Genomic DNA, 25,996 nt, shown 5'->3' with positions numbered 1-25,996 from the left:
ATATATTCTAATCAATGATTGTATCCTGTTTTTTATTTCCTCAATCCCCAGAACCATTTCTTTGTATGTTTTGAACATCCAAATCTTTCTCTCTGATACTTTACAAAGGAAATGCCTAATATTATATTCATGGAAATTGTCAACCAAACTGGATGGAAATTATGGTGTTCCTGTTAAAAAGCTGGCAATAATTTTGTCACAAAACAAATCTGAAATCTGAAATGATCACTTTCTAAATAAAAGACACTGAGGACTTGCACACCCATCAATATTTTTTCACAATTAGAAATGTTCACAGAAACTATACAGTGATTCTTCCAAGGAATCTGGGGTGAAGTTTGTCTTTCAAAGACTGAACTGAACCATCTCCTGTTTGAGCCATTAAAACAATGGCCATGTCAGGTATTATTTCTTGGACGAGCCTAATTCCACTCAAGGACATAAATATATTTATGGTTACTTAATGTATTATCATATCTTGGTTTTCAGTGTGAAGAGATTTCAGTAGCTGCTAATTTTCATAATTCAAAAACTAAAAATCTATCAAACAAAAATAAAATAGAATAACTAATAATGGATATTAATAATTGAGCACTTTAATGTTTGGCTTTCATATATGCTGGGGTTAGGTTTATTTCTATTTTATTCGGGTTTTTTTATATTTGCTGTAGTTTTATATTTTTTTCTTTGTAAACATTAAAATGTCTTGGTCAATCCTCCAAGGCATAATAGTGGTTTAACAAAAACAGCTACAATGGAATTATATCTGGTATTGTTTACCTGTTTCCTTTTTATCTGCATCTTTTATGTTGACTATACATGTAAGTTTCAGTAATCATAGATTTCTAACGTACTTGACTAGTCTTCTACAATTTACCAAAGCCAAAAGGGATCAGTGTTAGTTCTGGTTCATAAATCCAGATCTTCCAAAATAACTCAATAATAGGGATATTTATATAACTGTACTCTAGATTTTATCAAACTGCTACCTTCGAAATATTACTTGAGTTGAAAGGCACTGTGGTAAAGAAAACTGGCATGCTCAGAAACAAGTAATGAGAATGTAAAAATGCAACAATGAGAGCTTGCTATCTTTCTGCTGTGGGCCAAAAGCAGAAACTGACCTTTTGTTCTTTTATCTGCTTTGGCAGACAATGGTTTCTATATAATTTAAAGTACCCTTGATGTGATAGCATAAGAGATGCTATCTTATATAGATTCAAACACTATTAATTGCCAAAGGGCTCAAGGGAAGATTGCAAACCACCAAACATTTCAGAAAAATAACTTGAGGGCAGATCCCATGATATTTTCCTCTTCTTGGGTGCTCTTCTTAATTCCTGCCTCCTGTGTTGAAGCGCCCTCAGAACTGCTCCAGAGATTTGGAAGAATTTGATGGGAGAAGGGGAGTGAACTAATTTGTTGTGCCATTAAATGGTAATGGCACAGAACAGTCATTTTAAAACTATTCCTTTCTTTTCTACGTTCTGAGAAATCTGATCCAAGCATGTATTGCTATAACCTTCCAAACATTAATGCATGGTCCATTGTTTGACTTACTTCTGTTTTAAATATGTACAGTTATTTTTTCAAAAATAAAATTTCCTGACAAAACTGGGATTTTTAAAGAAGAGATTGGACAGTATAGGGTCTCCTGCTTGAGCAGGGAGTTGGACAGGAAGACCTCCAAGGTCCTTCTAACTCTTGTTATTCTGTTCTGTTAAATTGAGTCAACTCTATAATTAATTTCCAAGCAAATCAATGCATACTGAAGAAGAAATAGTTGACAAAGTTCAAAATTATCTGGATTGTATCTGGATTTCACTTAAAACCTCCCAGAGCTTAGCTGCATAGGGGAAGTAAATATAGATCTGTAATGTAACTTAAAGCACATTTTTAATTCTTCTTCATTTTTCTTCTTTCTGTTCTTCTAGGAACCTAGACCTTTATATACTAAAAGGTGCCAGTATTATACAAGTGGAATCGGATACTTATTTGATGCCTACCAGACAGAGGTAAGCTATTATTGTTAGATTAAGATCTAGCTTTGTACAGTACATGGAAAGGTGACTTACAAGGTGACTTTTTTAATCTCAGGGCTCAATCACTGGAGGTTTATTTTCTGTATTTTGGCAGCATAGAAATGCTATTGTATGTGTGGCAAGAATATTTGCTTTGGAACTGAAGTTCATTCCATTCTTGTTACATAAATTATTTGTTGGAAAATGCCATTGCTCTTTTCCTGTGGATGTTTGTGCGAAATGACATTCTGTCAGATGTACCCAAGCTACCTTAATAGCTGATGATTTATATTGGCCCCCAAACCTCAACTTTTAATTGTAATAACCTGACAATGTCTGCAGATTCTATTCGGAGTGATGGTCTTCAGCCAAGGACAGGAACAATCAGACACAATCCTGGGGCTTAAGTAAAATTTTGGTTCCTTTACTCTCTGGAGCTTTGTTGTTGTTTTGTTTTGGCAGAGTATACTTCCAGCCTATTGAATAAAGGAACCATCCACATAAACAAAACAAAAATAGGATGTGGGGGGAAAAGAAGCCCAGGAGAGAATCTAAACTTAACCTATTCAATGAACTGCTGTTTTCTGAGAAATAAAGTTAAGGCCTCTTTAACATGTTTGCATATTTTTCATCTACTTTGAACAACATATTCTGCTTCTATACTATTGGAAAAAGCAAAGGAATTCTACATATATTGATGTTTAATTCTCTGGCTGCACCCTACTTCTGAAGTTTATTTGTTTGCCTCTATTATTTTTACAAATAGCTCAAGGCAGCAAACATATTCTCCCCTTCTATTTTTTCCACACAACAACCCTGTGAGGTGGGTTGGATTGCAAGAGAGAGTGACTGACCCATAGTCATCCAGCTGACTTTCATGGTTAAGGCAAGTCTTGAATTCACAGTCTTCTGTTTTCTAGCCTGGTACCTTAATCACTAGACTAAACTAGATCTCACAGTTATAGCTCTCTTATGGTTTTTTTGTTGGTGTTGTTATTTTCCTCTCTTTTAAATATTGATTTTAGGTACCATCTATTTCTGAAAATTGGAATTTTTGGGAACTTGCATTACATTGATGGAATGCTACTTTCACCATTCGTCTCTCCTCACTTTGCCCCTTTGATTTCTAGCAGTGTTAGGATTTTTACTTATCCAGACAGTTTTTGTTGCATGCTTAACTATTCACAAGTATGGAAACCAGTGCAATGAACAGAATCTGCCATTCTGAAAACTGACAATTTCCCTTATGTTCCTACTCATTTTGGCTGGGCAGCCAGTGGGTTTTGTCTGAGGAGCCCTGAAGTCTAACATCAAAACTCAGAACATATCTGAAGATGTTTCACATTTTTTGTTTCTCTACTGCTATTGTTTCACCATCATCGTTCTTAATTTTCTTGCTCCTTGTTTAAAACTTTCAGGATTGTAAAAAAGAAAAAATCAACATGGTGGCTACAACAATCTGATTAATGCAGTGCCAATTTTTCTATGCCTTGTCTGGACATCACAACTACCATCTTGACTTTTTTAAACTATAACTTGCAGACATACCTGCATCTTTGAAAAGCAGTTATATAGATTTATTCTGACTTGCTTATCTCCATGCAATTCATTTATGTTATTAATTTTTCTTATGGAATTTGAAGTTTTGCACATCCTTCTTATTCTATTATCCTCCTACTTTGTCACACAGAAATGATTTTGCAGTGTCTGTGAAATATGCACCATTTTCAAAGCTACTCAGAGCAGCTCAGATCTAGCGTTCATTTATTTCTTCCCACTGATTGAAATTGGATGACTTTAAAAAATAAAAATAAAACAACAGACGCTGTAAATGCTCCCCCTTCCTCATTTCTTCCCTATTTTTTCTCCCACCAATAAGGTCCTCAGCTGCATCCTTGTTTCTTCATTGGCCAACATTGCTGATGATTATATCTCAGTTCTGAAATAAAATATTATACTTTTTATTCTTCCTATCACTTTTTTCCTTTCTAAAAAGCAAGGGTTAACAGTTTCAAGGATATATGATAATAAATTGTGTAATGGCATAGATCAGGGGTTCTCAACCTTGGCAACTTTAAGACCTGTGGACTTCAAAAGCTGGCTGAGGAATTCTGGGAGTTGAAGTCCACAAGTCTTAAAGTTGCCAAGGCTGAGAACCCCTGGACTCTTAGAATTGTAGAATTGTATAGGCCAAGCCCTCTCAGGGCAGGATTCTGCTTAAAGCATCTCTAACAGAGGGCAGTTTAGCATTTGATAGTTCAATAGTTGGAAGCCCAACCTCTCCTGGGTAGCTTATTATCACACAGATTTCAGTGGATCAAAGTCCCCTTATCCTCAGTATATCATACAGATATACAGGGCTTTTTTTGTCATAGAACTCCCAGAACGGAGTTCCAGCACCTTTTTGGGATGGAACCTTATAGGATAGGCAAGGCGGGTTGTATGACGTGTGAGTTCCGGCACCTTTTTTTTATATATATACAAAAAAAGCACTGCTTTATATAAAACTTCTCTGAACACCTTTATTCATCAGGAGCCAGTCTGGTATAGTGCTTAAGATAATATTTCTTAACCTTAGCAACTAAGAACTCTGGGAGTTGAAATTGACCTTGAGTTAAAGCATCAGGCTGGAACCAGGGGACTGTAAGTTCTAGTCCTGTCTTAGGCACAAAGTCAACTGGATGATTTAGAGCAGCCATTCTCTTTCTTTCCTAAGATAACAGCAAACCATTTCTGAAATTTTGCCAAGAAAACTGCAGAGACTAGTCCAGCAGTCACCAAGATACAAGAATATCTCAAACGCACACACACGCACACCTCTATTAACAGGCTTTTCTGTGTGTTTTGGGCATTGCCGTGCTGTTGGTATTATAAATTGTGTTCTCAGGAACAATAGCAGCCATCCAAGCAGCCAGGAAACATGTTGGGGAGTTACAGTTCAACCAGAGATAAACAGGGAACTCATCTAAGAATCCAGATTGTTCTGCAGCCCTGCCTTTTCATCTGCTATATTTGATACATTAGTGAGGTCCAGGTGACTAGCTTGGCCAGGTTTGTTTGTCTTGGATGGATATTACCTGCTGGGAGGAGGAAAGGATTTCTGTGGGGCAAGAGAAGGCCTTTCTGTTCTGGTGAAGGACAACCCTATTCAAGCACACTGAAAGCAAATTTGGCAGCCCTTTTTTAATGAGCTTTCAGTGGCTCCTGGTTGCCCATCCATATAAAAAGAGGTTCAGCAATACTCTGGTGCAATAGGTGGCACTAATAAATATCAGTTGCCTTCTCTTTACACAGGTGACCTGTTATGCCTTAAATAACAAATGCCAGCTGAAAGTGAAAAGTAATACGTGTTACTGCTGTGATTTATATAACTGTGAAAAGTAAGTATCTCTTAGACCGGGGTCCTCAACCCCCAGTACCAGTTTATGGCCCGTTGGGAACTAGATGATGCAAGTGGTGGATGAGTGTGTAAAGCTTCATTTGTACATGCACAGGAGCTGGGTCCATGGATTCAGAAGGGTTGAGGACCACTGCCTCAGACCAACCTATCATAGGGTAGCTATGGAGGAGCAGAAGGGAACTTTGTTGTATGCTGCCCAGAGTTGCTTTTTGTGAGATGTGCAGCCATATAAATTTGCTAGATAGACAGATGATAGATAGATAGATAGATAGATAGATAGATAGATAGATAGTAGATGATAGATGATAAATGTAGGCCATCATGAGCTCCTGAACAAGGGGAGGCTTGAAATATAAGCAACTAAAATCACTAGCACAAACAATACGCCGATTCCTGCACCCTGTAAACCCCAGGCATAGAAACATGTCTTTAGAGCCATCCTCATCTCCTGGGGGCTACCTCAGAAAAGACAAGTCTTCTAGGTTCGCCAACTAGCATACTCTATTCAACAAGAGCTGAAGCATGCCCATCCTGCCTGACCAGATCAGATGAATAGAAACAATTGGGGAGAGATGGTTCCTCAAGTACCCTATCCCAAACCACAAATAGCTTTAAAAATGACAACCAGTACCTTGAATTACACCTGGAAGCACATTGGTAACCACTGTAGTTCACAGAGTATTGGGGTGCATGTACTGAATAACTGGCAGCATTTACTACTTGCGCTGTTGCATTCTGCACCAGATGAAACTTGTAAATGCTCTTCAAGGGCAGCCCATGTAGAGCGCATTTCAGTAATCCAGAAAAGAGATCACAAGAGCATAATGATAACAAGGATTTAACTATACAATGTTTTCCAGAGTAAAAATATGGATTTTTTAAAAAAGTGTATTCCTCCTTAAAACTACAAATGTTTTCACGTTCTTTGTATTTGTCTTAGAAAAAAAATCATGATATCTAGCACCTTGTTATAGTTTTTAAACCTAGGCCTCTTGTCAATTTACTGAGAGCTATTGTTGGAGGAGCAGGAAAAGAAGGAGTTAGTACAGTCTGACTACTATTAAGACAGAAGGGACAAGATTGGAATGGCACCATTTTGCTTTTCATCAGGTGCTAAAACTCTAATATCCTGTTTCCAGCTCTGAACACTCTATCAGCTATTATGAATTCCTTGGTGTGAGCAGCTGTCAGGATGTGGTTCACCTCTATCGACTGCTTTGGTCATCCACCATCTTGAACATCATTGGCTTGTTCCTTGGCATAATCACAGCAGCCATTCTTGGAGCCTTTAAAGATGTGGTAAGTCTTACCTGCAATTGATGGCAATTGATGTCCTGGCAAAATAAAATATGAATATGCAGTACTTTGGACTTGAACCCAGAGTAAGTATGGCATGCACTTTATACTCATACATCCCTCCTTAGAGGCCTGTTTTCCTGGGACGGCTGAAGTGGCCAAGGAAAAATATGTGGTTGAATTAAAGAGTTGCTGATGGTGTGTGCTTTATGGCTCCCTGGAGGGATTATAAATATAAAGCCACCTTAAAATTAAATCTAATCTTAGTGACCATGGATAGACTGTGTTCATATTGTTTTCTTGTCAACAATGTCTATGTGATTAGTTGTTACTTTCCTCAAGGACATTTACCTTTTTGAGTCACTTCCTTGTGTTCTGGATGCATTAAAAACAATTTTTAAGGATAGATTTCATGAGATACTTCATAGATCTGAAGTGAAACCATGAAACCATGAAACCAAAACCAAATGAAGCAAGTTTCATTTCTGTCACTGATTAAATGGTTAATAGTATCAGTTATAATTTGACTAATGAAAGAAGTACAATTTGAGGCAGGTCTTGTCATCTTATGATAGCTTAGAGATGCTGCACGTGTGTTGCCATAATCTGTGCATCAATGCTTAATTTATAATTTGTAAGATGGATACTTAAGAATGAAAACATTAAGGGAGATGTCAGGATGATAATAAATCTTGAAAAAAGTTTATTAATATTTGTTTTACTGAATATACTCACAGCATTTGGGGGTCAAGGATTTGGCCCCAAATAGTCAAGTGCACCCAAATGGAGGGGAAGATTTCTGGAACACAAATCACAAAGAAACTGTATAAAGGGGCAAAACATATAGCCATTTTCCTCACTTCCCCTTTCTAATGTCATCTCAGTGTTAGAATAATTAGCAAGAAGACTGTACATTCATTGGAGAAGAAGGGATTACAAGAGAGTAAGGTCAAACAGTGAGGAATATATCTTGAAAACAAAGCAATGCGCTAATGCTGTTCTTTGCCTGGTTTGTTTTCTGTGAGTAGCTTAGGAGGCCAAAGAAAACATTAGTGTGAAACTGATTATTTCAGATAGCAACACAAGGGTGGTGGGGCAGTGTTCTAATCAACTAAGGTTACAGAGCGGAGTGTCTTGTGGTTAGCATTTTTTTAGGGAAGCGCTATCCTGTAAAGAAAAGCGGCTCAGAAAGTGATAGCTTGTTTAAGCAATTTCTCTGCTGGGGGGGGGGGCAAGGAGTTAAAAAAAAACAGGTCAGACACAAGACAGTGCATTAGCTTTATATTGTATCTTCCCTCCAACTTCAACTTCTGTTTGAAGTTATGCCTCTCATCTTTATTTTGTAGCATTCATGACATTTGGATGAATAGTTCCTATGGAAAACTCAAAAGATTTTTAGTGCTTTGAGGCAATTCCTTTTTTTAGAAATAAAAATTAAGGAATTGTAACAATCCCATGCCATTGTGTAATAGAGCTATGCAGTATTTGGAATTTGAAAGGAAAATACACATAGCCTTATTAGAAGTTTAATCTACTACATGCTTCTAACTATCTGTCATCTTTATGTAAATATGCTAAAATTTATAATGTGTTCTCTGCTGGTTGTATTTTTTTAAAATAAGAAGTACGTTCAAAAATGTAGTGAAGTAAATGTGAAAAAGAAAATAAATAAAAATGGCTCCCCACTGGCTCCAAAACAGTGGAGGGGACCAGGTAAAGTGACTGCACTTCCCCTGCCCATCCTCCGTAGCATGGCAGTCTGGCTCGGAAGTGGAGTGAAAGGGAAGAGGCGGGTGTGTGGGTGGGGACTTAACTATGGCTTATTTAGGGGTAGGGTTTATATTAGGCCCACCTCCAAAAATCAAGCTAGGGCTTAGTTTCGGGATAGATCTTATTTTGGAGGAAACATAGGTGTATATATATCCTTCTGAGCTTCTTCTTGGCAGTTTTACATACAATTCTAATACAATTTAACATTACATCATAATTGTCTGCTGCTCATAACGTTTTATCCTCCATGGAATATGCCTGCATTGCTATCTTCTAGAACTGACTGTGCCAACAATGTAATTAACATGAATGTTGGGCTGTTAAATAAAACATGATTGCTTACAGAAATATCTTGCTCTTTTGGTTGGCATTGTATACCAAGCTATCAGACTTTACTTTTATTCAAAGGTTTGACAATGTTATGCTTGTAACTAATTCTCATGCAATTATCAATGTGGACAATTTTATACTTCCAAAGTTGGGCATGGAAATAAATGACTGTTTGAAACACAAATCAAGATTTGCTAGGCAACTGAAAGAAAGGCAACTTAAAGCAGTCATGCAGTACTGAGTCGGACTTTTTATATAAAAATTCACTCTTGGCAGAAAGCAGTTGCCAAATTCCACCCCCCCCCCCCGTAATATTCAAATCTGACTGCAGTTGCAATTCCCTAACCTACGCCTGAAGCAATGTCTTAATGTTTCTTTTTGCCCCTATGAATAGAACACAAAAGGTTGAATTATACTAGCAACTAGAAACAAATGTTCAAAAGTCACCTGAATGAATCAGAATTTTTCTGCTAGATGTTGGCCTACAGAACGCTCTAACTCATTGTTTCTCAACCTTGGCAGCTTTAAGATGGTGGACTTTAACTTCCAGAATTCCTCTCCCAGAGTGAATCTTAAAGCTATCAAGCTTTGCTGTAACTCTTTGCTGTCCTGTAGTGTTGTGTGAATTTTTGCGGCCTTGGGAAAGAGAACTTGCCATTCCCATTACTAGCTCATTTTACAAGCTCCAAATAAAAGCAGGCTTGTTTTCAAAATAGTGGACTTTTAAATCGGGTAAAAGAAAGATTTATTTCTCTTTTAAAAAACCTTTCATTTGCCCATCTATATAAATGGAATAGCATATTATTTGGGAAGGTATGATTAATGTATCAAGGGAAAAAATATTCAGTATTGAAATCAGACTTGGAGAGGAAGTAAAATTGATTTATCTTTTGCCACTGCAGGTGCCTGTTTCCCAAATTGCTTTCAGCTCTGCTCCACCACCACAGATCCTTTACAATCCTGCTCAGCAGATCTTGACATATGCTGGATTTTGTCCTTCAGCAGCTTCTGTTCCTCATTATCCTACCTATCACCTTCCCCTTCAGGTAGAGTACAGGAGGGGTGCCAAGACATCTGGTGTTCACAGTGGCATTCTGGATTGCTTTTATAATGGGGAATTTTGTGTGTGAATCAATGGGTGCATATTGGCTACTCTAATCCAGGCCTATGTAATGAATACCAGGTGGACAAAAGAGCACCTTTTCAGGTGTGTGTTATAAGGAATATGTTAAGATTTATATTAGCATTTCTCAAGCTTAACCATTTGAATAGACTGGTTGGAAATTCCAGGAGTTGACGTCCTCACATCTTAAAGTTGCTAGTCTTGAAAAACACTGATTTATAAAGTCAACAGAAATGGGTTTGTGCAGACAAAGAATCAAAACAGAGCAAATAAATCAGAGTTTTGTTGATATTGAAAGCTAACACAGACAATGTTTACAGATAGTGTTAAGCCAAGAGTTACTTTACCAATAAAGGTCCTTGGACAAGGCAAGAACAAACAGAGTCATTCCTGCAGATAAGCATATGCTTGTTTGTTTGCTTTATTGCTTCTGGCAATAGACAATTGGGCCAACACAAAACTAACCAGAAGCTTGGGATTCTGGATTTAAATATCACAATAAAATATAATTAAAATAACCAAAGATTTATCCACTTAAAAATATTTTCAAACCGTGCTTCATTATATATAAAGGTGTCTCACTCCTTCCTTTTGTTTACTACATAATTTTTTTAAAAAAAAACTTGTTTTTTTTAAAAAAAACAACAACTATGGCTTAGACTTGAGAATGACTGTAGGTTGAAGTAGGTACATATGTGTGTGTAAAACATTGCAGAATTTGGGGCTTAGAAATTATGAAGTATATCAACATACATTTTAAATACAGTTTTACAGTTCAACTTCATTCATTGTAAGGTTTCTCTTTGTCTTGGTGCAGCCTAACGGCAATTTCCCAACATCTTCGTCTACTGATGTAGCTGATGACCCCCAGCCACCTTCTCAGACCAGCTGTAACCATGGGGTGCCTCCTAATGCTCCTCCATTATACACACCAGCCTATTTCTTGTCAGGTGAAAAGCCTCCACCGTACGTACCATAGCCAACAGATTATTATCCACCCGTTTTTCAAAAGAAAAATAGCTTTGGCAGTGAGATCAATGTGTGCTGACTAGGTTAGCTTCCATTCATTAATGTCATTTTGTGTGGCATTGTATTTCCCCATTTTAAGTCTCAGTGTCAGAATGGAAAATGGGCAGTGTGAATGTAAGCAAATAGTCCATAAAATCAATGTCAATTGGTTAATGGGTTATTCCCAGTAATATCAAGCAATTTTTTTTTACCCCAACAGAGATACCTTCTCTGACAGAGTCACAAGTGACTGCATGTGAGATTTATGTCCACTTCTATTAATTCCTCCTAATTAAGAAAAAAATGCCAGAAAAATGACATACGCATCTTTCAATAAGTCATTTCTATAAATATTTTCCCTATATATTCGTATGCAATTTGTGACATGAGATTTGTATTACAATATCCAGAGAAGAGCAGACTCCCAAAACTATAATGTAATCTGAGATATGCATTCAATTACTTTTCCTTTAAAATGCAGACCAAATCAAATTGCCCAATTTTCCTAAGCCAGAACTATACTGAGTTGTATTCAGGATCAGGTATAGTAATAAATAAGGTTAGTTAAAACCAAAATAAGAATATTCTAATATTATCCCTACAGCCACCCGCAATAGGTTAGCAAGGCAGATACACATTTGTTTCATATGTGGTTTAACTTTCTAATAACAAACCCCAAGGAATGCAATCTTTTCATTTTATTATCCAAAATTGACAATTCGGTGATTTATGTCTAGTAAAAAATTACCTAAATTTATTTAGATATTTCTGAGCATATATATAGCTCAGATGTTTCTCTGTTTTTCTGCTTATTCAATATCTTATTTTGGGTAAAGATATGTTCCAAAAGATTGTGGTAGTTATTTTACAATAAAATATTATGTACATGTTTTTCATATTTTCAGGATATGCATTTTATCAAAAGGAGAGATAAATAATCTAATCCTTGATTATGATCTAGGTTCCTCTCCTTCCCCACCCCAAGGTACTATATTGAAACATGAAATATATTTTAAATATTTGGATTTGTTCTCCTTGTCTGAATAGTTTTTGTGTTGCTTAGGACTTAATACTGCTGGAAATAAAGTTATTACTTTCTGCATATTGCAGATTCAGCCAATTAATAATTGGGCACAAAAAGGACATTGTAAAAAGAATCTGTTGGGAAAGAGGAGGATTTGAGGTTCAACAACTTTTGAAAAGGCTGGACAGAGTTCCTTCTCCCCGTTGCCTGTTCCTAGCTTAAAAACACTCATGTTGTCAACGTCTCAGAAGGCCATAGGGCAGAGGCCCCCAAACCTTTAGGCACCAAGAACCGGTTCTGTGGGGAGGTTTTTCCACGGACCGGAGGGGGTGTGGTTTTGTGTGCTGCCTGCATCCCATGGATGGGGCTTTGCTTGTTTGTGCGGCCTGGTTTCTGGCATGCCGTGGCCCGGTGCCAGTCCACGGACCAGGGGTTGGGGACCCCTGCCATAGGGGATACAGCAATAGTAGGGTTTTGTTTTCTTCCACACAATTGTGGAATTCTCAGAAACTTCCTGGAAAAGTTCCTGCAGTTTTCTTGGCAAAGGTTTTCCTTCAGAAGTGGTTTGCCATTTCCTAGATATGAGAAAAAACAACTGGCTCCTGATCACCAAGCAGGCTTTGTGCCAGAGGTAGACTAGAACTCAACACTCTCCCAATTTCCAGCCTGATGCCTTAATCAGTACACCTCTCCTAGGAAGTTATCAGGGCTTGCAAAATCCTCTTCTATTTCATTATCCACAATAAACAGTGCTGGCTGAGAAAATATATGCACAATCTGAAATAAAAAGGATTGGTTTTGGGGAAAAAAAGTTATTTAAAATTATAGTCCTGAAGAAATAAATGTATTTTGTATTGTATTCCCCAAATATCCTCAATAGTAGTATTACCAGCCATTCTTCCTATATTGTTATATATTTATAATCTACAGTAATATTTCTCTGAATAATCTAAATGAGGAGATATATGCTTGCTTTTCTCTTTTTAATTTGCATAATAACACCTAACACCATAATTTAAACATTTTAAAATTTCAAAATGCTGAATTATCTGACAGTATTTCTCAATCTTATGAACTTTATGTGTGGACATCAACTCCCAGAATTCCCCAGCCACTTGGCTAAGGAATTCTGGGAATTAAAGTCCAACATCTTAATGTTCACAAGGTTGAGAAACACTGATCTATGATATGCAGTCAATTCTGAACTCATTACAACTAAGAACATTTCAGAACAAGAAAAGGTTGTTTTCTTGATTTGTAGAAAAAAACCAAGCTCAGAGAACACTAAGGATCTCTCATTTCAACCCTGAGCTGCAAATATTCTATTGATTCCAAACATGCTTGACCTGATATAATGGGCATTCTGGGACTTGTTCTCTAAATTATTTGCTTTAAACATATTTTTAACCGAGTAACAATTCCATTGCATGAAGAGGCAGTGGAAATATTTTTAGAATGAAGTAATTTGGGACAATTAAAACTATTTTATAATTAAATAATTTAGTGCTTTTAGATATTTCTGACCACACTGAACAAATCAATACAGAGGGCAATGTCCATTCCTAGATAGGGTGTAGTTCTGGGAAAAGAAATTTCAGTAGTCTAGTTCCTAAAGTAAGATGATTAATAAAAGTCTTGGAATCTGCTTGGGACTAGACAGGAACCCATATAATATGTGAGGTATTTTATATAATGATACTTGATCCAATATAACAAATCTGAAAAAACAAAAAGCTAGATTTGGGGCAGAATGCCTATAAGAAGAAAAATTCAACTCTGGTGACAATACTTAGCTTCCTATCTACTACAGAATACAGACTGATATTTTTCAAAGCTATCTGAAGTACTATAGGTAATGTGACACTTCCAAGAGATGACTAAAATCAACCCAACCAGCTGAAGGGTAGCTCAGAGAGTGTAAATTAATCAACACCATTGTATACTGTACTTGCAGATAATGAAAAAAAACTGGAAAAGTTCATTGTCTTGTATACCAAGAGCTTAAATAATAACTGAAATTTGAGCCAGGTCAGTATCTCAAAAGACTGAATTCCCTGGTTTCACATCTCTGTTCCAGATCTACATCATCCAAGAGCAAATTAGGAGATAGAAATTCTAGACCACCAGCAAAGTAGAATAGGGTTAGATATTAGAATTAGTAAGTTCTATTCTCTTATATGGTGAAATTTCAGGCTCAGTTGGAGGTTGGTTACAGGATTTATGCTCTCAATCATAGTAGCTTTTCCAATCATGTTGAAAATATTACCAGTGTATCTCCAATAGACACATACAGTTATGCTCTCTATATTTTCAATGAGAAAGGAGAAAAAAATATATAGTGATATATATTTGTGGGCATGTCTGTGTACATGCAAGAAAGGAGAATACGTGAACAGATGAATGAATGCAGGATAAATGCCATGTGTTTAAATAAAATCCTTTAAAAATGTTTTTGTGGGCCTCTTCTTATATACGGAAAAAATAGCATCACAAAGTGACTTGATATAAATAAGATAACCAATCTCAAAAAGCATCCAATAGCAGGTGATAAATCAGAGGGCTACACATATATTACTAAAAATATACAGGTATGTTTTTGCAAAAGCTTAAGCTTCACCTCTTTCTTCTCCAATGCAATACTGCTATTCTATAGTTTGCCAAGCAATCCAATTAGTAAGCTGCTGATAATGTTATAGTGACATAATGCAAGTATATGATACTACTTTGTAACTATCCCCCTCATAGAAAAAATATATTGCTTTACTCCTATATTTTTTCAGCTTTTGGTGGGCTACATTTGAAGAAATGCTGTTATGTTGGGATAGAAAGGCAAAAGTCCTGGGGCAAATAGCTTTCCAATCATAGACAAAGGCAAACATGTTCTGAAATAACACAAATAATCTCAATAAACAACAGCAAGTTGTTACAAACAGCAGGATAGACATGGGCTATATAAAAATTCAAGACAGCCTAAGCTTGTTACTTTTTCTAAATTAACTTCTTAATGGGGTAGTTATTTGTAGCATATTAAGACTTCATAAGGCCAATCTGTTTTGCTATCTTTTATTGGATTCCAGGTTAGTCTAGAAAACCACTGGGTATATGCGAAAGAAAAAAGGAAGACTGAAAGGGAATACTTGAGGCATGGAGAACCCTATTCCCAGAATGAAAGAAGTTGGAAGCAGGCTGGAGCTCATCTGTTTAAACTTGTTCAATCCAGAACATGACTACAGCCATCCCCAGTGAGAGTGTTCTGCGCTGTAGAGGCTAAAATTGAACTTAAATGCTGGGTCTTCCTTCCTTTAAATGATGAACTTTCAAGCATCAGGAAATGGTTCCTAAACTGCTTCTGCTGGAACAGACACTATTTTTGTATTTCATGATCCTCCTACTCTTCTGGATAAAGTCAAGTCTACATTTGTTACTGTGAGACAGAGAGCTGAGGGAACTGGTTATCCAAAGATAAATAGAAAAACAGGTTTAAAATCCATACCACCCTTTGAAGCCAAAGGAAAATGGTGGGGCATTTCTTCCTATGCTTTTCCATATGTTTGTACTATATCCAAAGTGAGAATAGCATTAGCATGAGGATTTTAGCTTACAAGCCTTAATTTTCCATTACAGATTATACTTCTGACAAAGCCAAAGGAACCAAGAGAGGAGAATGGAAACTATTGAACATGTGGATTTAAATGTCCCTTATTCCCTCCGTAATTGCTGTTTGCCCTGAAAGATTTTTCTAAAACCCAAAGCCAAACTTATTATGTTTAAATTAGATAGAAAAACACAAATGCTAAGCTTAAGCTTTGAAAGGGAAAAAATATTAAAATCTCACTTGCCCACGTTCAGCTAAAGTAAATGCTGTCTTTGCATCATATAATTCAACAAAAAATTTATTTTTTCATATTTTGTAAGTCAGGAAGCAGCATTAAAAAAATACAGAATTATTTTTAATCTTCCAGTCCACACAAACTAATTTACCAGCGACCATAAACTGTCTCTCAACTACTCACCTCAGACAACAATTTGCAACTTCTGATTATTAACATTAGTCTTCTCAACTATTTACAAATATATTACATATTTTAAATCCTCTCAAGCAAAGAAATATTTCAATAATTAACTCAGTAGATCCTACATAACTTCAGTGTTCAAGGGAACTATACACGCAGTGCTGGAAGTCTGAATAATTTATAACTGAAATGCACATATGTTGAATACAAAAATTCTGTGTGTGTTGCAGTGGCATCTATTGACCAATTTCTACTGGAGGACAAGAATGGGAGGTGATGTCATTGGTCTTTTGGAGTGCTTCATCTAAATCCAGAGCTTGATTGTTAACTTTCACCGTCATGCAGCCATGGTAGGAAGCAGTAACTGGAGTTGAAGTGACAGGAACATCTGTGGTGTTTTTAAAACAAACAACAAAGGAAAACATCTTCAATAAACACTAGACAACTTCAATAAACATTATTACCAAGCTCCACATTCTTCTTAATTTCAAAATATATAGAAGACTTGTTCTTTTTGATGGTGTAAGTGGTTCACATATCTTATAATGGCTATATGAACATTTGAGCCCCATTATGAAAGGAAATATTCACAAAAAGCACCTTTGCAAATGAAGAACCAGAACTTATATTCTAGAATGAATTCTGTTTTCTTACACTTCTACTCTCAAAATCTTCCCTTTAATTTTTAAAATATTCTTTAGCTCCCCAGGTGATGGATGCAGCTTCACAATCCAAGCCCTGCCTCTTTGTATATACATCCCATATGTAGAAAAGGGTGGGGGAATGGATTGAAGTATGTTCCCTATCTTACCAGCTTTGTCCCTTCTGGTAGATGACACTTCTCTTAGACAAAAGGCTTTGATCTCATCTGCCAATTAAGCTTTAGCCCCAGGTCGGCAACTTGCGACTCCGGAGCCGCATGAGGCTCTTTGAGCCTTCCCCCATGGCTCCCAGCCTCCTCTGCCATTTGCAGAGAGAGACAGAGACAGAGAGAGGCACTTGCGCTTCCTTGCTTCTCTCTCTGTGTTTGTGTGTGTGTGTGTGTGTGTGTGTGTGTAAAAGAGTAGACTCATGGTGTTCTCCGACAAGCTGAAAAGCTTTTGGGGCGGGGCTCCTCCCTTTGCTGCGTCTGTTTTTGGAGGGAAATGGGTCCAAGTGGCTCTTTGAGTGTTTTGGGTTGCCTACCCCTGCTTTAGCCTAACAGGTGGTCCTCAACCTATGATGTTACGGGCATGTTGTGGTGGTTGTTAAGCAGGATCACCTTGGTTAATGACCCTCGCCCCTGCTCTCCCTGAAGAGGTCAAATGACCATGCATGTCGTTAAGTGGAGCATGGAGTGCCTCTGGAGTGGGAGAAGCCCTGAGAGGCCTAATGCAGGCACTGACCCATCTGCTATGGGCATATCAAGACCTTCCTCATCTCGAGACACCACATGCTCTGCTTGCTGCCCTCAGATCCCCACAGCCCTTGGGCCTACCTCCCTCCCCCCACCAGGTCCCCACATGCCTTGTACAAAAGTAGAAAAAAAACTATACTTTTCATATGAAACATTATCTATAGCACTCTCTCTTCTCTCCCTGAAACATATGGAATGTAGTTTCTCCTATGGGCCTTGGATGGTATCCAGAAAGAATCAGGAAGAACTTTGCACTTATCAGGAAGATATTACTTAGCTGGAAAAAACAACAGAGTGATTTAATGTTTGGATGGGGTGGGGCAGAAAACACAAGGAAAGGCAGATATCAGTTGACATTTGCATTCCACTTCTGCAGGATTTCTCTACAAACTGCTGCACGCTCTTGCATCAGTATTACACCAGTTAGTAATATGAAAGTTGTTGGTAAACAGGTAATTGGCCTATAGTTGCCTGGTCCTAGCCCTTTTTCTCAATCTTTCATTATCAGGTAGGTTTTGCCAGATATTAGCCACTCTTCAATTTTACATCCATGCGGTATGTTGTTAAACTGCTTGGCAAAAAGCGAGCAAAGGTAATACCAATGGTAAGAGGCATCTTGGGTGCAATCCCAAAACAATGGAGCACTGCTTGAACACCATCAGCATTGACAAATTCACCATCAGTCAATTGCAAAAAGCGACTTTACTCAGAATAGCTTACATCCTGCGACAATATGTATAACACCATCAACATCCACATCTGCTTAGCCAGGAACTTGGAAAGGACTCAATAGATAGACAAAAATGCTAAAACTAGTCTCTACATCTGGCTGTGTGATGAACCATAATAAACTAATGAATGATAATGAATAGACCAAGTGTATAATGAAATAGATAATGAAAAAATAATGAAAATAAAATAAAAACCATAATAAAAATTCCCTTTAAAGCAGCTATGTCCTTCCTTAGGACCTTTCCTCAGTTTGTACCAAAGGGTTGCATAGCCCTAAGAGTCACCAAATGTAATCAAGGTTAAGATGTGTCTTAATCCAAATGATTATAGAAACCATAAACATGTATGGATTTTGAAAATGCTTTGTAAACTATTTCAGAATTCTGAGTCATTATGTAAGCTATCCCAAATAATCACATATCTACTGAAATATTTGGCAGTGGTGGAAGGTACTGATCATTTGATGACAACCATATGAAAGCATCTCTAAGCATCAGGAGTGGTATTTTTATGACCTCTGCACATCCAGCAATTGTAATAGATTTCTGGACTATTTCCTGTAAATAACTCGCAGTGTACTGCCTGGGTATTATAAAAAGAAAATCATGATGTTTGCTATTGGAATATATTTAATTGCATGAACAGCCAAATAACAGCTTCTGCATCCCAAATGATCTGATGTGGCTGAATTCATGTATTACAATTATACAAAAGAATAACTAGCCTTGAGGTGAAATCTATCGTTAGCTCTAATATAATGGACAAACATTCAAGGGGAAATTATTTGCTCTTTCATGAACAATATATATATTGTATGCTATCTTATATTCACTTTCAATTATTTCTTTGTGGCTCTTTATTCAATACCAGGCGTAAGACAGCTTGAGGTTATATTTTTTCCTCATCAGAATATCATCAGATTTAGTTGTGCTTCGTTTACTTAACTTCCCAAAGGATACAACTTACACACTATAATGTGATTAAAAGGAAACAAATCAATAAGGTTTGTTCTTGAGAAAGTCATACAGAAAAGATGCAAAAGTCCCTATTTTCACAGGCCACCTTGTTGGCCCCTATTCTATTAATGAGCAGATCATACGCATTCTGGATGTAGCATTTAATACTCACCTGGCAGTCCTCCCACATAGGTCTTTACAGATGATTGTAGGTAATTATCTAAAACAGACAGGTTATCTTCCAGTTGTGCCTGGCTTAGTTCGTTCTGTCCTACAGTCCCATCCATGGTCAAAACCATCTGACTATTGCTGATGGAGATGTCCACCAAGTGCTCTTGTTTGTCACAAATGCTTACTGCCAGCCTGCAAACTACAATGTTCTTCACTGCCAAGATAATAAACTGTATAGCAAGGAAATAAAGAAAAAGTATGTTAATAAAACACTGGTCTACTGTATTTCTAAAAAATATTAAACACTGAAGATGTTATTATGACAGATAAACTGCAGTGGACAACCATTCTATTCCCTCTCCCAGAAATCTCTGAAAATATAGTTTTATAGTTAATCACAACACAATTCATTTATTAATATGAATTAGTATCTATGCAACTGTTCAATAATGTAAAAGTTTCTCCTTATTGAAATTACACATACACATGCATGAAATATTTCAATACATATTTGTGTGTTTACCTGTTGCTTAAGCTTCTTTGTGGAATGATAGTCAATCAGAGCCACTGACAAGGGGACTATTGCTTCATTGCTAACAAGAGCAAAGAGCACCCCAGTATCTGTGGCTGGACGAATTAAAAAATTTACTTTTACTTCCCACTGCTTCCTGGTTTCATTGATATCAAATGGATAAGCTACAGAAAGAGAAACAGAGGGCTAAGTGCATACTCTACTATTTTTAGCATTTCAAATAATCAAACAGTAGGTAAGATTTTCTCAATCATGGTAAGGAACAAATGGCCATAATCAAATCTTCTTCAGTTAGCCAATGTATTGTTATGTTATGTTACTATGTTATATTATAATATTTCCTTCCTTAAAATGGGCTCAAAATTTTCAAGAGCCGATTTTACAAGATACATGGGAGGCAATTTGGGTTGGGAATGTGAAGTTTACTCAGGCTCAAAATTTACGAGAAAATTTTTATAAAATGTTTTATAGATGGCATTTGGATCCACAAAAATTGTCTCGCATGTATCCTAATTTACAGCCTAAGTGTTGGAGATGTGGTTGCTTAGATGCAACCTATTATCATATTTGGTGGATGTGTAGAAATATAAAAGCTTTTTGGATTAAGATTTGGTGAAACATTCAGAAGATTTTTAATAGAAAGATAAAGTTTACACCACAATTATTTTTGTTAAGTATTATTGAAGATTGTGATGTTAAAGAAACTATTTTAATGTTGAATCTTATTATGGTGGCAAGGCTATTGGTTGGGCAATATTGGAGGAAAGATTCTTTGCCTACCATAGAAGAATGATCATTTAAAGTTTCTAATTTAGTAGAAATGGCCAAAATTTCTGCCTATTTGAAGGATCATTCACAAGAAAGATACATCTCGGTATGGAGAAGATGGATAAATTTTGTACAGAATAAATATGGGATTAGAAAGTATCATTTAGTTTTTGATTAACTTATAGTTTAAATTGGGAGTTGTTTGTATTTGAGTTAAAGTATTTTAGGGATTTGGTTATTGGTATAGTTGGATAAGCTTAGTTAGAATTTGTTTGCTTATTTTTAACCCTGTAATCAGCTCTGGGAAGTGAGGGGGGGAGGGTTTGGGTGGAGGGGAGGGAGGGTTATTGTATTGTAATAATAAAGTTAAATAAAACTTTTCAATAAAAAAAATATTTCCTTCCTTTTAACAGCTCTTTTGTTAATTTCATAAAAAGAACTGTGATTGCTTTGACTAGTTAAAATCACCAAGACATCTGGATTGCAAGACCATGGTCAATCTGCTGGGTCAGTCTTTAGGGTCCCTAATCATATCTTGAGCTGCAGGAATTAATTCTGTGTTTCTAATCAAAACAAAATAGAACAAAGAAATAAAGCCGTTCTCAGTTCTATTTTTACCTCAGTGCATTATTATATGTGTAATAGTACAGAAAGCTTGCCAACTTTTTGTATTTCTATATCTTATTTTTATCTATTTATGCAAAATATTTCTTTACTATTTCTCATAGCAAAGAATTTAAAAACCCAGTAAAACTAAGGCAGAGAAAGAAAACAGATTCAAACCAGTTCATTAAGAAGATAAATGTTACACTAAATGATTGGAAAATGCCAATATAAAAATTTGGCACCTGATGTAATTTGCTAATTTAGATTTTTTTTTTTTAAAAAAAAGTCTATGCTCTTCTTTCAACATCTCTTTACTTTCTATTTGAACATAATATTGAAATTAAAAACAATGTTATTGCTCAGAGAAGATCTGAATTGCACCTGTAATAGTTATGTATATTATTCAGCCTCAAGAGATGTTTATCTATCATTGGGAAAGCAAGCAACAATGAAGTCTGAATCCATTCAACATTGCCAGATGTCATGAGGAAAAATGACAATTACATTTTAGGCCCTAGTGAATTTTCTCTCCAAAGTAATGAATCATGCCATGCATTGTCTGCCAGGTTATGTTGGCAGGAAAAGAGGCATATCACATTGCAACCCACAAAAAGTAAATCACCTTATATGTACTGTGCTTTCCTAAAAGCTATTAGATTGTGCATTATACATATATTCAATATCCTTTGTAAGAGTTTAGCTTTTTCAGAGTTATTTAAATATTACAATTGTGCTATTAATTTTTCTTCTTCATCCATGCCTAGAAGACATACTAATTTTCTTGTAAAACTTTCATTTATATAATAATTAAGAACAAGTACTTACCATAACTGAGATTAAACATAGCAAATCCTTTGCCAGGGTAGAAAGAGCCTCTTCCTGCAATTGCAAAGCACTGCATCCTATCATTCATTCGGACGGTATGTTGGATAGTCATGTCTTCCTTATTCAGCCAATTCCAAGCCCTCATACATCCATCTAGTCGAGGGTTAATCTAATGAGATAAGGGGAATTACCTTTCCTTGAACTGCTGATGAAAATGGAATGGGGTTTATCCAAATATTTTAACTTAGAAAACAATGCTTTTCAGTAACCCCAAATCTCTCTTCAATATATTGAATTGTATTTATACGCAATAAATATAATGTATTATAAAACAACATAGGTTTAATCAACCACGATCTGACACCACTGCCAGGACATACAATAGTATTACACTACTTCAATGGCCTTTATTTTGGTAAAGATAGATCATATAGACTTATGTAAGCTTATAGTTTAGTTGCATTTGGAATGCTGTGCTCAATCCAATCCATCTTTAAAAAGAGAACAGCACTGGGGGGAAACATTATAGCATTTTCCCTACAATAAGAAGATAAAACCTGAGAGATTTTAACTTCAGAGCAGGTGGGGGAAAGGCATCTGTAAAACTTAATTCATCTTATAGCATCATGGCTGTAGGATGTGGATAGAAACTGACTGGCTATCGTAAGCCAACCAAAACTGCTTCATGTAACAGGTAACATAAGAATGTTCTGCTTTAAGCAAAAGGGTGCCATTTCTCTGCCACAGCTTCTCCTCCTCTATTTCTTTAAGTTAGAGGACAACATCTATGTCTGATCATCAATCAAATTGGGCAGATAAGAAGAGATGGCAGCAGTTGGCTCCTCTTCCAAATAAATAAAAGCAGTGGAAGGGAGGGAAGGGCAGGTGCTGCTCATGTGGTCCCTCCTGGCACCTTGCCACCTGCTGCTTTCATTGGTTCATAGAAAGCTGCAGTGTCACAAAGCATGGAGAAAAGAACCAGAGGAAAAGAACTGTTTCTACAGGCTATGAAAATGTGAATCCATCTTGAGTGAAGAAGTTGGGTGCAGAGCTGGTAGAACAGTTTGTTAAAAGAGCGATTGAAGGATTCATGAACAGGAAGGCGTGTAAGGTAAGAAAATAAATTTTAATGCAGCATGATATCATTTCTTAGGCTAAAATGATGTCATTTTAGTTTTATACACTTTTTCTCCATTTGAAGAACATTATATAATTTTTTTCACTGCCATGAGCCTGGTTTTGTAAAATTATCTTTCCATCTTTTGTGAAATTGATCATTGCTTTATCTTCTGCATTTTAGAGTGGTTGCTTTTATTTTAATTTTATTCAGTTTATTATTTGGACTGGACTTGTATAGACCATTCTGCATTCTTCCAGAGGGAGTAAATATAGAAATGAAGTGAATCATAAATAATTTTTAGTCAGAATTTTCTCAAGAAAGCATAGCATTACAAGATAAAATGTAGGATTCCATATAGTCAGCAAATTAAGTACTTTACAGAGTGATAAAAGTTGCAAAACACTATCAGCAGGGAAGTATAAGGGGGGGGGAACCCTAAAGAATGCAGAGGAGTAAACAGACTTGCTCATAAGGTATGTTGACCTAGAGCTCCCAGCTAAAAATAGATATAAGTGAACAATGGAAAATAAAAATCAAAAAGAGCAGAAAAACCAATTTCTATAGTGTTGAGAGTAATTCTGCTCTCTTGACATACCTCCTGAGTATGTGTTCTACTGCACAAATTTACTCTTGTGGTTAAAAGTGATCTGACTTATGAGATTTTTTTTAAAAAAATGTACCTTACTTTGAATCTAAGATAGATCTATCCCTCGTTTCATCAGTTGCCCAGCTTTACTACAGATTACAAAATGAATGCAATGAACAGTCCTACTTACAGAATGGATAAGATGATGGGTCTTGAAAGGAACTCCTCCAACAGTTAGATTTAGTTGATAAAGTCCTCTGTCTTGAGTAAACAAATCACCTGAGACAGCTATCCTCATAACTGCATCCTTATTGACTTTTATAACTAAACTTCTTTCCAATTCTTCAATTGATATCTGACAGAACATAATTACAAAGGGATCAATAGCGAAATATGAAAAAACACAGCATCACTCATATAAAACAATATTATTCAATGAGTTAATTTCAAGTCATCTGGTGTCCATGAATCAGTCTTGTCTTCAGAAATACATACACCCCAATAATTTGTGTTTCTCATTCTGTAGGTCAACACTGTAATTTCAAAAGTGAAGCAAGGAACAAAAGGGAAAGCTGGCTTAACAAAGCAGTTCCTATAAGCCATTTCAAGTGAGACTCCACATATTAAAATTGAAAGTCTGACAGTATTTTACATACATATATATTTGCTAACAATAACAAGACAAACCGTATGATCAGTAAATAGTTTTCTCTCATGTTCCAATCATATACAGGTAGTCCTTGACTTACAACCACAAATGAGCCCCAAATTTATAGTGCTAAGTGAGACATTTGTTTTGCCCCATTTTACAACTTTTCTTGCCACAGTTGTTAAGTGAATCATTGCAGTTGTTAATAACCCAGTTGTTAAGTGAATCTGGCTTCCCCATTAACTTTGCTTGTCAGAAGGTTGCAAAAGGAGACCACATCACCCCAGGACATAGGAATTGTTATAAATATGAACCAATTGCCAAGCATCCAAATTCTGATCATGTAACCATGGGGTTGCTGCAACAGTTGTGTGAAAAATGGTCAGTCACTTTTTCCAGTGCCGTTGTAACTCTGAATGAACTGTTGTAAGTCGAGGACTATCTATATGGAACTGGTGGGACATTTGACCATAGATTCATGCATTTACCAGATTTATTCCAAGTAATATCTTCCCCTAAATAATTATCTAAAAACTACGAGAATGGCTGATAAGAAGAAGCTAGTATACAGAAAGGAATAAGCAAAAGACTGAGAACAGAACGGTATCTTTGAACATTTTTAAAGATAGTGGATATTCTGGAGAAACAGTTTGCCTGTAAATTTAAACCTTTTTATAATGTTTAGACAAGGATTCTCCCTTCTTTTATCCTTTCCATGGGTAGGGTGGGGAATTAAAATTGTGCATATTTGAATTTTTCTGAGAGAAATGTACAAGATTACAAAAGAGAATGGTTCATATACACAGATACAAATAAATTAATTTTGAAATAAGTACAAGTAGGCCTTGTTATCCATTATTTTACATATATTGATAATTAAAGATCAGATTCTGAAATTCATGAAAAGTAATCACAAACAAAAAATACAAGAAGTAGCCTAGAACAAGACTTGACTGCTTATTCTTTACTATTGATATTAGATCTTGAAAGGCAGAATCTGTCTCCTACTTTAGTATCTTCATTGTCAGTTCTAAGACTGGTTGTACCTGTTGTCATTAGGCTCATACAATTACAGTATTATATGATTCTTACCAAAACACAGGAAACTACTACCAGAACTGGTTCAAGAATCATTACAAACAATTATGACTAGTGCACCAGCTTCAAGCACATTCCTTATCATCTGAAATTTCACAAACAGCTGGAGATCAAGAAGCTTTCAGTTTTTGCACTCCAGCTCTTTTGGACAACTATACAATTTTATCTACAAAAGGATGAACCTGAAGGCCTATCAATCAAAGGCTTCTCCATTTTCTCTGAATTTAATTTCAGTTTCTTCGCACTCATCCAGTCCGTTATCAGGCTCAAAGACAGTCAAGGGAATAAAACATTTTAAATTAGATTGCATTAAAACCCACTCTAAACTAGAGAGAAGTGTCATCTGTACAGTGATGTACATCGCTATAGGCAGTAGTCTTCCAAATCACTTTCTGAACATGTCCTGGCAGGAGCAAACACAATTACTATTAAATTCAAGGCCCAATCCTACAGGGAATTAAAAGCTTTCAAGTAATCCAAGAGAACTAGATGGTGCATTCTTGGATCCCTGACATAAGTCATCCATAAGCCAAGAAAAGCAATCTCAGCCTCAAATTCCAGTTGCATAATCA

General features: G+C 36.3%; 2 protein-coding genes across 4 annotated transcripts in view; one reads left to right on the top strand and one right to left on the bottom strand.

Moving 5' to 3' along the window:
* The window catches only part of TMEM255B (transmembrane protein 255B), a 59,865-nt gene extending 44,141 nt beyond the window's left edge, over positions 1–15,724 (top strand). For 2 of the 3 annotated variants that reach the window (XM_039349139.1, XM_039349137.1), the window contains 5 exons: positions 1,935–2,015; positions 5,316–5,401; positions 6,561–6,720; positions 9,720–9,863; positions 10,758–15,024. In XM_039349139.1, the coding sequence (XP_039205073.1) occupies positions 1,935–2,015; positions 5,316–5,401; positions 6,561–6,720; positions 9,720–9,863; positions 10,758–10,919 (633 nt within the window). In that variant the 3' untranslated portion in view covers positions 10,920–15,024. Of the gene's footprint in view, positions 1–1,934; positions 2,016–5,315; positions 5,402–6,560; positions 6,721–9,719; positions 9,864–10,757; positions 15,025–15,049 lie in introns of those variants that run through there. The other variant, XM_039349138.1, reaches the window with a different exon arrangement.
* Positions 15,725–15,849: 125 nt separating this feature from the next.
* Positions 15,850–25,996, bottom strand: part of GAS6 (growth arrest specific 6) — a 59,376-nt gene continuing 49,229 nt past the window's right edge. Inside the window, exons 11-15 of the mRNA XM_039349136.1 lie at positions 23,868–24,032; positions 21,972–22,140; positions 19,764–19,936; positions 19,242–19,470; positions 15,850–16,373 (exon numbers count right to left, since the gene is read on the bottom strand). Coding sequence (XP_039205070.1) covers positions 16,222–16,373; positions 19,242–19,470; positions 19,764–19,936; positions 21,972–22,140; positions 23,868–24,032 — 888 coding nt within the window. The 3' untranslated portion in view covers positions 15,850–16,221. The remainder of the gene's footprint in view (positions 16,374–19,241; positions 19,471–19,763; positions 19,937–21,971; positions 22,141–23,867; positions 24,033–25,996) is intronic.

The sequence above is a fragment of the Crotalus tigris genome, unplaced genomic scaffold (assembly GCF_016545835.1).
Source record: "Crotalus tigris isolate CLP2741 ecotype Arizona unplaced genomic scaffold, ASM1654583v1 scf7180000018227.753833, whole genome shotgun sequence".
Lineage (NCBI taxonomy): Eukaryota > Metazoa > Chordata > Lepidosauria > Squamata > Viperidae > Crotalus > Crotalus tigris.
The sequence above is the reverse complement of the archived record's forward strand: the minus strand, read 5'-3'. Positions and strand labels throughout refer to the sequence as shown.